The sequence below is a fragment of the Ranitomeya imitator genome, chromosome 1, assembly GCF_032444005.1.
Source record: "Ranitomeya imitator isolate aRanImi1 chromosome 1, aRanImi1.pri, whole genome shotgun sequence".
NCBI lineage: Eukaryota > Metazoa > Chordata > Amphibia > Anura > Dendrobatidae > Ranitomeya > Ranitomeya imitator.
In genome coordinates, this window is record NC_091282.1 from 713,253,523 (window position 1) to 713,266,037 (window position 12,515).

The 12,515-nt window shown below is 43.1% G+C and overlaps 1 protein-coding gene across 1 annotated transcript in view; it reads left to right on the plus strand.

Annotated features, from left to right (window-relative positions):
- GALNT16 (polypeptide N-acetylgalactosaminyltransferase 16) overlaps positions 1 to 12,515 on the plus strand; it is a 207,252-nt gene that overhangs the window by 164,741 nt on the left and 29,996 nt on the right. The window contains exon 10 of the mRNA XM_069732323.1: positions 2,329 to 2,455. Coding sequence (XP_069588424.1) covers positions 2,329 to 2,455 — 127 coding nt within the window. The remainder of the gene's footprint in view (positions 1 to 2,328; positions 2,456 to 12,515) is intronic.

The following is a 12,515-nucleotide window of genomic DNA, read 5'->3' on the forward strand; positions in this document are numbered from 1 at the left end:
TTTTTGTGTGATCAGTGTTTCGTGCTTTGCTGCGTTTTTTTGGACATAGAGCATGTCACTTCTTTCAGCGTTTTTGCTGCGTTTTTTCACCCATTGACTTGAATGGGTGTTGAAAAAAACGCAGCAAAAACGCAGGTATCATTATTTGCTGCTGAAAATCCAAGGACATTAGCATGGACAAAGAGAAAAAAAAGCACCAAAATCGCACCTAAACCTGTGTTTTTGACGCAGCTTCTTTCTTGCCAAGAAGATCAGGTTTTGTTGCAGAAAAAAAAAAGCAGCAAAACGCCCTGTGTGAACTTACCACTACACTTGCCAACCTGTGGATGTAAAACGTCTTCCAATCGGCTACATGCAAGTCATTTAGTAGCCTTTTTAGATACGCTGCCGACCCAACTTTATGCACACAGAACAGTCATATTAATGATCATTATGTGCACAGTAGAGAATCATTGTTCTTGGCAGCACATCACTTGTTTACATAAGTTGATGTGCTGCCGAGAACGATAATTTTTAATTGTCCGGTGATTGCTTGCTCATGAACATTCGCTCCTATTAATACTTGTTCCGGACGATCGGCCATTGGTAGTGCACCCTTAGTGTGCAGCAGCATTGTTAGCATTTAGTTCAGAAATCTCCTGGAATAAATCATTTTTTTAAAGCACCACTGGAATATTTTAATTTTTTATAATTCAGCTCTTACCAGTGCAGCTCTGGTCCTAATATGCCATCTTGTGACCGGAAGTTAGATGTAACGGTCACAAGCTCTGAGTGTAAGGCCGGGATCACACATACGCGAGATACGGCCGAGTCTCGCAGGTGAAAACTCAGCTCTGGCGCCGGCACTTGGAAGCGGAGCGTGCAGCTCCATGTATTGCTGTGCCTGTACGCTCCGCTCCGGAGTACTGGCGCCAGAGCTTGGTTTTCACCTGCGAGACTCAACCGTATCTCGCGTATGTGTGATCCCGGCCTAAGTCTATGAGATCCTCGTTCTGGCCTCATTCTGTCTCTCATAGACTTACATTGAGTTGTGGCTTTCGAGTTCCCCAGAAAACACTGGAGCGATCCAAGAGGTCACAACCTGTTGAAGGCGACCGGAGAGCCGCCAATAACAGAAGCAGACGGCGGCTGGTGAGTACGAGACTAGGGACAGGGATCTTAGATTAGTGGCCCCACTCCAGGGGTAAAATAAAGAAAAACTGCTGGAGTGGTGCTCTAAGTTCCAATCCGACTGGGCATTGGCTTCCCATCAATGCTGCAGCCTTTGTTCTAGCAATCATGTTTGCAAACCCAAAAAATACACGTTGAACACAAGCTTACCTTTTCCTTTTTAATCTAACGTATCTACACCTGCATTATTTAGTATATTGCATTAGTCTCACTAAAAATAAACTGCTACTATTCTTCGGATAGATTGCATGCCTTAATATTAGAGCACTGTGCCTATATAATAGTCTAACCTCTCTCTATAGCAGCTGTTTTTCATATTTGTTATTTTCCAATGATTCCAGCGATGTGTCACTTGGTTTACTGGGGGCAGCAGCAGTTGTTATAGAATCCCTGTTTTCTCTGCTGCAGATCTAGCAGAGCTCTGAGTGATGAGCCCTATATAACCTCGCCCACAACACTGATTGGTAGCTTTGTGTCAATATACAGTGTACACAGAAAGCTGCCAATCCATGCTGGGGGCGGGGTTACACACAGCAGTTGACTAGGAGGCACAAGACACCTAGTCATGTAGTGATAATCTCCTGCTGATAAAACACTGATTTTGTGGAAACCGTAACACACAGTCTAGTAAGTGACACATCGCTGGAATCAGGGTCTCTATCCCTACATCAGGCTGCTATCAGATTATATAGGAAAAACCTGGTGACAGATTCTCCTTATAAAGGTATGAGACATTTATGGCATGTAAAATCTGCTGGGTCGGCTGTCTGATGTAGCACTTGGGTTGCAACAGAAAAAGCAGATGCTTGAAACTGCATTGAGTTTGTGAACGTTGGTTGCGGGATCCCTGTTCTCATTATCAGTGTAGTTTCAATATCTGGAATTATAACCCACCATGTACCGCACTATGGAATCAATGGTGCTATATAAATAAATAAATAATAATTTGCCAACAATCACCAAAATGGGAATAATCCCTTTTGTTCTAAATGTGTTATAGATATATTTGTATTGTTAATGTTCTTATTATTCAAGTTGTTCTTGTCTTGCCATATTAGACAATCTGTTAATACATTGAATGGAAATCAAAATCTTATGTATTTACTGTCTAAACAATTATGTCCAGTTCTTGAGATTTAATGACCTGTTATATTGCAGAACTCTCCTTCCGGGTATGGATGTGTGGAGGTAGCCTCGAAATTGTTCCCTGCAGCCGTGTTGGTCATGTCTTTAGAAAACGCCACCCCTATGAATTTCCTGACGGCAATGCTCTGACCTATATCAAGTATGTGCTAACACATTATTTATATTTATATTATATTAATGCAAAACAGGTAGAAGGGAAATACATCAGCACTATAGTATAGAATCATAGTATAGATTATGTATGCAAAGAAAAAAGGGAAGGGGAAAAAATTCAGCTCACCAGTTTGAAGCAGAAAAAAAAAAGAAGTAAATCTCCAGCGCGAAACTTGGATAAAAGTTCAATTTATTTAGACAAATCCATTAAAATCCTTATTTCATAATGGTACAGCAAATGTGGGGTACATGATATGATACGCATCATGTACCCCATCATTTCCTGTAACACTATGAAATAAGGATTTTAATGGATTTGTCTAAATAAATTGAACTTTTATCCAAGTTTCACGCTGGAGATTTACTTCTTTTTTTCTCTATAGTATAGATTATATATTGTTTTAAACACAATGTTTTACCTTTGCTATCTTGGTGTAAAGTTATGTCTCATCATTGCTAATCAGGAGCACACCGCTCCTCTTCCTTGAGTTTTCATGATTGTCCAAGAGTGGAGCACTTCTGATTGACAGTTTGGAATCGGCAGCTGGCCAGGTCCAATGTCCCTACCAACCTCAGAGCAGCACTTACAAGCTCAATAACAAAGAGCTCAGTGATCCCTGCTTTGAAGAATTGGCTGGTAAACTAGGCAATGATCAATAGACAATATCATTAAAGTCCTACCTATTCTTGAAAACAGAGAGGATTTTAAACAAATAAATTGCTAATTTTCTTGTTTTTACTCTCAGTTTGCATCTTTCACCATTTATGATGCGGGGTAAACTCTTTTTAATGGGGTTACAGAATGACTGACAGTTTTTAAATATACTAAAATGTGTGTTCTGTAGAGTTACAAAAAAAAAACTGACCAGCACCTCTGAACAGAATAGAACATGTATGGACAGGTGCAAGCTGCTATGACTGCATAACACACAAACCAAAAGAATACAGCAGCACACTGCACAACACATGAAACTTGAACAGCATTGCTCAAATATAGAATATACGGTACTTTATGAGCAAAGCACCTTCATTTCTATAATTGGCCATTTCATGAGAACTCATCAGCCACAACAAGGCGTCCTTTTTTGATTTGACCCTAACCTATTATGCCTCTCCCTGGCTAAAAGTCTATAAATTTAAGGAGCTGTTAGGATTAACATTGTGATTAGTGCTGACTCCTACCTGCCCTTTAAATTTGTAGGCTTTTACCCCAGGAGAGGCATGATATTAGGTTTAGGGGTCCCATTAAAGAAAGGTCGCCTTGTCGTGGTTAACGGGCTCTCATGAATTGGCCAACTTATGTGTGAAGTACCTTCATTTTTACCAGTATATTTTATATAGCATTAATGCAGGTCAAATGTCATACTGCTGTATGCTTTTGTTTGCTGTCTTCTATAGTGTTGCTCTATTACGGCAGGTCCCAATAAAAGCAATGTCCACTGTAATGCCCATCTGCACCCTTTAGGTCCATTGTAGCAGAACAGGTCATGCCCCTTGATGATGATTTTTAAAGGGGCTCCGTATGGTCTCGTGTTAGAGTTTGGATTTAGTTTTCATTGTCATAGATGTAATTGTAAAATCTATAAATTCATCTCATAGTTCTCATAAGTGAACATTGAAGCAAGGCTAGCACTCCATGACACTTCACATGATCCTTATTCAGCGGAGACCCCCCTGCTGCATATAATTAAAGTTGGTTTTCTGATCAGTCCTAAACACAAATTTCAGGCGCAGCTTGCAAAAGAATATAAAAGACGACCAATTTATGACTTGTGGAGATGCCCTATGGCCCTAGTCTCCATATTTACAGAGAATTGCGAGCAAACTGCTTTTTTCCCATTCCAGTGGTGGCAGCTCTAGTTCCTTTAGTTATGGTGGAGCTAGCTCCACCGTAAAGGGGTATACATATACATATACCCCCTTACGGTCACTGCCAGCTTCACAATAACAAAACTAACTAGCTGCCACCACCAGTCTTTTATACAGTCCGATTGAACACTCGTTGCAGACAGCATGTGTGTATAATATACATCTATATTGGACCAGATGTGTATGTACCATACGCTTACTTTGAGTTCTCCAATAACTGGCCTAGTAGTGGAAGCTGCCGTGGTCACATCCATCACTCGTCACTCAATTGTCCTAGCGAGTGGCGGTGGAGGAGTGTTGTTCCCTGACAACTTGGTACCAGCCGGGAGATCTCTATGATTCTCTGGCTGTGTTCTGACAAACTGGTGGCAGCAATGCGATCTCTGTGATCTCCCTGTTGTTTTCCTTGACAACCATAGATTCTAAGAATCATTTGAGGGCAAAGTTAAATTCTCTGAGAAGCCAGTACGTTCTAGGCACAACACACTTACGTGCGCTGGTTCCCAGGATGGCCATGAGCAGTGTATGCCCTGATGTCCCTGGACATCCCACGCCACCTTTGCACAGAGTAAATGGTCACAGGCTGTTGGTTCAGAGTTATGAAAACCACAGTGGGTCCAGAAATTGCTTCTGTGCACGGACCGTAAAATAGGGACGTGGGAACAGGCTTAAGATAGAGTTAATTTTGCCTGAAAGTTCATATAAAATGAATTTTAGGATGTGTTATTGGTTGCTGTCATATAAACAGATATCTGTTTTAAGAAAACTAGATGGAAAATCCATAAACCATGTAATCAAATGTTATTAATGGCCATGCTTATAGCAGCGAGGGTTTTAGCAGATGCCAAAATCTGCAAAACATTTACTGATCAATTAAATCTGACTTATGCCTTCATAATAAATGTTTTAATGTAGCCTGTAAAATCTGCTCTGTAATGAGTCTGTACCAAGAAATGGCGACACTCCCTTACAAGCTGGAAACTGCAGCCACATATACATTACTTGCAGTATTTAACCATTTAGTTTCCCTCTTTTCCTTTTGTCCTTATGTGAAAAATCTATTGGATGAGCCATGTTGTACCTGTTTTCTTTCAATGGGCAGGAGAAAGGAGAAAGGAAGAGGTGTCTAGCAGCAGTTTATTTTTGAGTGAATAAATGGCTGGGCTTGTTAAAATGGGTCAAAACCCATTTATTAGATGTACTGCTCCTTATGCCTCCTTATGCCTTATGCTCGATGTCAAACGATAAATCATTTATGTTCATCTTGTTGAGCAGGAGCGCACCAGTCCCCGGCCTCTTGGCTTCCTGCTGTCCAGGGAGCAGTGCGTTTCTGATTCATTAGCAGTCCATGGTTGTGCTGGTGGCTCCAACTCTACGCTCCAGATTCTGCAAGCAGATGCAGCTTTTGCTTCTGCAGGTTCGGTGGAGTGCAGTGGCATTGAAGTGGCCAAATACCGAGGTCCGCTGGGGAAAAATAGAAAGAAAACAGCAATTTTGGAATCAATATGTTTTTCGGTTTTTGCTGTATATGCTTAATTGTCCATTGTGTGCAACCTATACCCCAACATGGTGATCCAAAAGATGGCAAAAATCCCATGAGACTATTGCTATATCATGGGAAAAACTCCTTCCCGACTCCATATACAGCAATCAGACTAGCTCCCTGGATCAACGTCCCATCACAGAATCTAGTGCCTACAACCTGTAATATTATACTTTTCAAGTAAGGCATCCAGGCGTCCTTGTATTTTTTAGTGAATAGACCATTAGAACATTATGTGGCAGAAGGTTCTGTAATCTCACTGTTCTTACAGTAAAGTATAGATATCTGTTGATGATTAAACCTTCTTTCCTTTAGACCAGTGTTCCCAAACTCCATCATCTAACACATAATCTTTTCAGGATTTCCTTAGTATGGAACAGGTGATGGAGTTATTAGCAAGGCATCAGCAATTGCCACAGGTTCTCTCACCTGTGCGAAACTCTGAAATCATGATCTGTTGGGTAATGCTGCTCTAGACGTAAAGAGTGCCTCTTGTCATCACAGGCTTAAAGGTACCGTCACACTAAGCGACGCTGCAGCGATACCGACAACGATCCGGATCGCTGCAGCGTCGCTGTTTGGTCGCTGGAGAGCTGTCACACAGACCACTCTCCAGCGACCAACGATGCCGGTAACCAGGGTAAACATCGGGTAACTAAGCGCAGGGCCGCGCTTAGTAACCCGATGTTTACCCTAGTTACCATCCTAAAAGTAAAAAAACAACCACTACATACTTACCTACAGCCGTCTGTCCTCCAGCGCTGTGCTCTGCACTCCTCCTGTACTGTCTGTGTGAGCACAGCGGCCGGAAAGCAGAGCGGTGACGTCACCGCTCTGCTTTCCGGCTGACCGACGCTCACAGCCAGTACAGGAGGAGAGCAGAGCACAGCGCTGGAGGACAGACGGCTGTAGGTAAGTATGTAGTGTTTGTTTTTTTACTTTTAGGATGGTAACCAGGGTAAACATCGGGTTACTAAGCGCGGCCCTGCGCTTAGTTACCCGATGTTTACCCTGGTTACCAGTGAAGACATCGCTGAATCGGTGTCACACACGCCGATTCAGCGATGTCTGCGGGGAGTCCAGCGACGAAATAAAGTTCTGGACTTTCTTCCCCGACCAGCGACAGCACAGCAGGGGCCTGATCGCTGCTGTCTGTCACACTGGACGATATCGCTAGCGAGGACGCTGCAACGTCACGGATCGCTAGCGATATCGTCTAGTGTGACGGTACCTTAAGAGTAAAAGATCTATATAAAGATCTCTGTACTGTCCCCTCATATACATGGACGAGCAAAAGGGTAACCATGTTTTGACCTTTTGACTTTCAGGCTCCATATCTCACCATCCACTACTGCCTTAAAGGTGAGACTACCATCATTTTATAGGCAGTCATCTTGGCTATCTCATACATAAATTTGACTTGTATCTATTTAGCATATGATTAGATGTAAAGATTCTAGTCATGTCACTGCATTGTTACTGATTTGCTCCTGGTGGTGGGAAAAATCTTTTTCTTCCTGAAGAGTACAAATTATAACCTGTTCTCACATATCCTAATAGTTCAGTGTGTTATTGGGTTGATTCCCAAGTGAAAGATCACTGGTTCAAATAGAGAAGCAGCCATGAAGAAGATTTCCCAAGAAAAGAGAAACCGCATCATCCAGCTCATCCAGAGGCGTAGCTAGGGTTTTGGTTCAGGGCCGGCAAAACTTCTGAGTGGGCCCCTAACCAGACTCTATATAGTATAACGCACCCCCCATAGGCAGACCCTATATTGTATAATGCACCCCCCACAGGCAGACTCTATACTGTATAATGCACCCCCTATTAGGCAGACTCTATTTAGTATAATGCACCCCCCATTAGGCAGACTCTATAGCAGTGTTCCCCAACTCCGGTCCTCAAGAGCCACCAACAGGTCATGTTTTCAGGATTTCCTTAGTATTGCGCAGGTGATTGAATGCTTGCCTGTCCAGGTGATGCAATTATCACCTGTGCAATACTAAGGAAATCCTGAAAACATGACCTGTTGGTGGCTCTTGAGGACCGGAGTTGGGGAACACTGCTCTATAGTATAATGCAGCCCCCCATAGGCAGAATCTATAGTATAATGCAGCTCCCCATAGGCAGACTCTATAGTATAATACAGCCCCCCATATGCAGACTTTATAGTAGGCAGACTCCATAATGCACCCCCCACAGGCAGACTCTATAGTATAATACAGCCCCCTCCACCGTAGGCAGGCTCCATAATGCACCCCCACACAGGCAGACTCTATAGTATAATACAGCCCTCCCACCGTAGGCAGAGTCTATAGAAGGCGGACTCCATAATGCACCCCCCAACACCCCACAGGCAGACTCTATAGTATAATGCACCCCCATAAAAAAATAAATCCAATACTCACCTCTCTCTACCTGGTTCCTCCTCTGCTCTGAGTGCCCGCACATCTCCGGACAGCGTGCGCCGAGTAGTGACGTCATCGTGACCCCTGTCAGTGTCGGCATTGGCAACATCAGACACTGAGAGGGGGATGATGGGAGAGGAAGCATAATGCTCCCTCTCTCATCAATGCAGTCAGCTGTATCGGCATTTAACCGATACAGTTGACCCTGCGATGATGGTCGGGGGGCCACTACTGGCAGTGGGGCCCCCCTGCCTGCTCAGAGGTCCCATAGTGGCCAGTTGGCAGAGCAGGGAGATCGTCTCTCCCTGCTCTGCCACAGTGTATCTGTATCGGCGTAATTTGTATGCCGCCACAGTGCAGTAGCGTAGTGTAGCTCCGGGTGGGCCCCCTCAGGGCACAAGTCCTGCGGTGACCGCCCCCTCTGCACCCCTGGTAGTTACGCTACTGAGCTCTTCGATAGCGGTCTCTCGGCTAAAAAAAATTGACAAACTGCATCATGTGAGTGCCATGACAGTTGGAAGAAAATCAAATAAAGTCAGTCCATTCAAAAGGCAAGAAGTGGATGTCCAGGCAAAATATCGGAGTCAACAAGTCAGATCATCACAAAGTCTATCAGTTGTGGCAGCGGTATGCTTCATAATAGTGAGATCACAGACGTCCATGTAAGCACCTTGCGAGGCGTGTTGTACAAGTCTGAAATGGTGGCCTGAAAAAGGTGAAGAAGCCTAGACTTCAATATAATCTTTAATAATAATCTTTATTTTTTATATAGCGCTAACATATTCCGCAGCGCTTTACAGTTTGCACACATTATCATCACTGTCCCCGATGGGGCTCACAATCTAGAATTCCTAACAGTATGTCTTTGGAATGTGGGAGGAAACCAGAGAACCCGGAGGAAACCCACGCAAACACGGAGAGAACATACAAACTCTTTGCAGATGTTGTCCTGGGTGGGATTAGAACCCAGGACCCCAGCGCTGCAAGGCTGCTGTGTGTTGAGTCCTCTTCCGTCCCTGGCTTCCTGGATTGAGGAATCCAAGTAAATGACACGCAGCACAAAGGTTGTGTGTTCATAAACAGGGGTAGCCCCGGAGCACGCCTGCCTCACTGGGCGCTGCCCCTTCTTTATATAGTAAGAAGTTAGGCATTTACAGACATGCGCACAAGCGCTCATATTTCATAATCACTTACAAAGCAAATCTATATTAGTGAAAAGTTACAATATCTGGTATGTGGGTGAAAGGCTACAATATCAAGGAGAAATGCGCGCGTGATTACTTCTATAAAAGGAAATGTCAAGTTTGCTGTGCAGAAGCAGATTTCATCTGGGAGACAAAATGGATCCTTTGGTTCAGTCTGGTCTCCACATGTGCTAACCACTGCGCCACCGTGCTGCCCTATATCATCATAAGACGCGTCAGCTCAAGTTTGCAAAAAAGTACAAATAATGGATAGTAGAAGATTGGAAACGGGTGATGTGTGCAAATGGGTCTGGATGAAACAATGAAAAAGGGGCTAACAGATCAAGAATTAGAAGGAACTGTCCAGTTCGGTGGGGGAAACCTGATGATATGGGGTTGTTTCACAGCCAGGTATTGGATACTTGAACAGGATCGATGGTGGTCTCAATGCTAAGCAATATGTGAGTATACTACAAGATGAGTTACTTCATACACTCGAGTACTATGGGTATGAAAAGGATGACATAGTGTTCCAGCAGGACAAGGACCTGAAGCATTTGGTGAGATTGGCAAAGAAATGGTTCAATTACAATGAAGTATTGGTACTGGATTGACCTCCACAGTCCCCAGACCTCAACCCATTGAACACTTAGTATTGGAGTTGAAGAAAAAGCTGTAGACATACCTAAGTCAGAGTCAACCAGTATGCACCAACCTTGGGATCGGATTTTGCTGGAGACATGCTTGTATCTGATCCAGAGCATGCCCAGAAGGATTCAGGCAGACTTGAAAGTCAAAGGTGGATTTACCAAATACTAACAAAATACTAAAAATTTAAATATAGATTGTTAGGAGCAAAACAAGCAAAGCAGTAACAATGCAGTGACATCACAAGTATCTGCATAATCAATCATATGCTAAATTTTTGCAAATCAAATTTATGTATGAAATCATTTATAAAATGATGAGATTCTCACGTTCAAAGCAGTAGTGGATGGCGAGATATGGAGCCTGAAAGTCAAAAGTTCAAAATATTGTTACTGTATTGCTCGTCAGTGTATTTGTACATTGTAGTAAGGTCACCTCTGAGCCTTTATTTTTCCAAACTGAATAACCCCAAGTTGTTCAACCTTTCATGGTAATGCAGACTACTCATTTCCTTAATAACCTTGGTCGCTCTTCTCTGCACACGCTCTAGTTAAGCTCTGTCCTTCTTATACACCGGACCCCAAAATTGTACACATTCTAAGTGTGGCCGCCCTTGTATAGAGACAAAACTACCGTGTGTTCTTGTCTTGAGCATCTATATCTGTATCTTTAATACATTCAATAATTTTATTTGCCTTGGCAGCAGCTGCAAGGCACTGGCCACTATGTTGAGTTTGAGGTCCACCTATACACCCAAGTCTTTTTCAGTGACAACTTTACTTATTGTTTTATTATTTTTAGTACATTATTAAACATTTCCTCTGCCCAAGTTCATAATCTTACATTTATCTACATTAAACTTCAATTGCCAATTCTCTCCTCATTCCTCAAGCTTACATAAATCCCTCTGTAATATTAAATTATCTTCCTCTGTGCTGATTACCTTGCAGAGTTTAGTATGATCTGCAAATATTAAAATTATACCCTAAATGCCTTCTATAAGGTCATTAAATACTGTTAAAAAGAAGAGGTCCCAATACCGACCAATGTGGTACCTCACTGTTAACTGCAACCCAATCCGAGTATTGTTCCATTTATAATCACTCTTTGTTTCCTATCCCTGAGCCAGTTGTTAACCCAGTTACACATATCTTCCTCAAGTCCCATTTCTCTAATATTATGTAACAACCTTTTCTGTGGCACCGTATCAATCACCTTTAAAAAAAAATCCAGGTAGACCTCATCCATGGCGTTTTCCTGTTCCAGTATGGAACTTACCTTCTCATAGAAGTCGATCAGATTAGTTTGACAAGACTCACATTGGTGCTGGTTTGTGAGGTTCTTTTTAATGAGATAATCCAAGAAAAATTAGAAAATGTTGCCCATTATAGAGGACTAGACTGTGGCCCGATTCTAACGCATCGGGTATTCTAGAATATGCATGTCCCTGTAATATATGGACAATGATGATTCCAGAATTCGCGGCAGACTGTGCCCGTCGCTGATTGATCGAGGCAACCTTTATGACATCATCGTCTCCGTGGCAACCATTATGACATCATCGTCGCTGTGCCCTTTGCTGATTGGTCGAGGCCTGGCGGCCTCGACCAATCAGAGACGCGGGATTTCTACGTCGATGCTGTGCCGGTCTCTGATTGGTCGAGGCCTGGCGGCCTCGACCAATCAGAGAGCCGGGATTTCCAGGACAGACAGACAGACAGACAGACGGAAAAACCCTTAGACAATTATATATATAGATATCTTACCGGTTTATGATATCCAGGTTCAGATTTTCTACCTTTTTGTTGTCCTGTGGTACAGACCCCTTTTAATATGGAATCCTTGAGTTTTAGAAATAATGGCCTGTCTATCACGGTACTTAGTGCTCAGGGGTGTATGCCACCTGGGCCCAGTGATTTTTGTGTCTACATAATTTTGCACTAATGAGTTAAAGTGAAATGTTCTCCTATATTATTTTGTAACAAATAAAACCAGCTGGTGAAATATTCAATTTTTTTTTAATGTATAATGTGTTTTTATTTTCTGTTTGCAGCTTGTAGTATTTAGGCTAGTTTCACACTAGCGTTCAGCAGGAATGCGGATGGCAGCCTTCTTCCTCCGTTAAGCCCCGCCCACTGTCGTACCTTTTGCTTCAGCTTCGCCTATGTCTGCTTGCGTCCTGCGTACCTATCTTTAACATTGGGTTCGCAGGCCATGCGGATGCCTCTGCATGCGCCGTTTTGTCGCTGCGCCGACCGCAACAAAATGCAACATGTTGCGTTCAGCGCAGTTGAGCGCAACGTCAAAACGACGCATGCGGAAGCATCCGCATACATCAGCATGGCCTGCGAACCCAATGTTAAAGATAGGGTACGCAGGACACATGCAGACGTA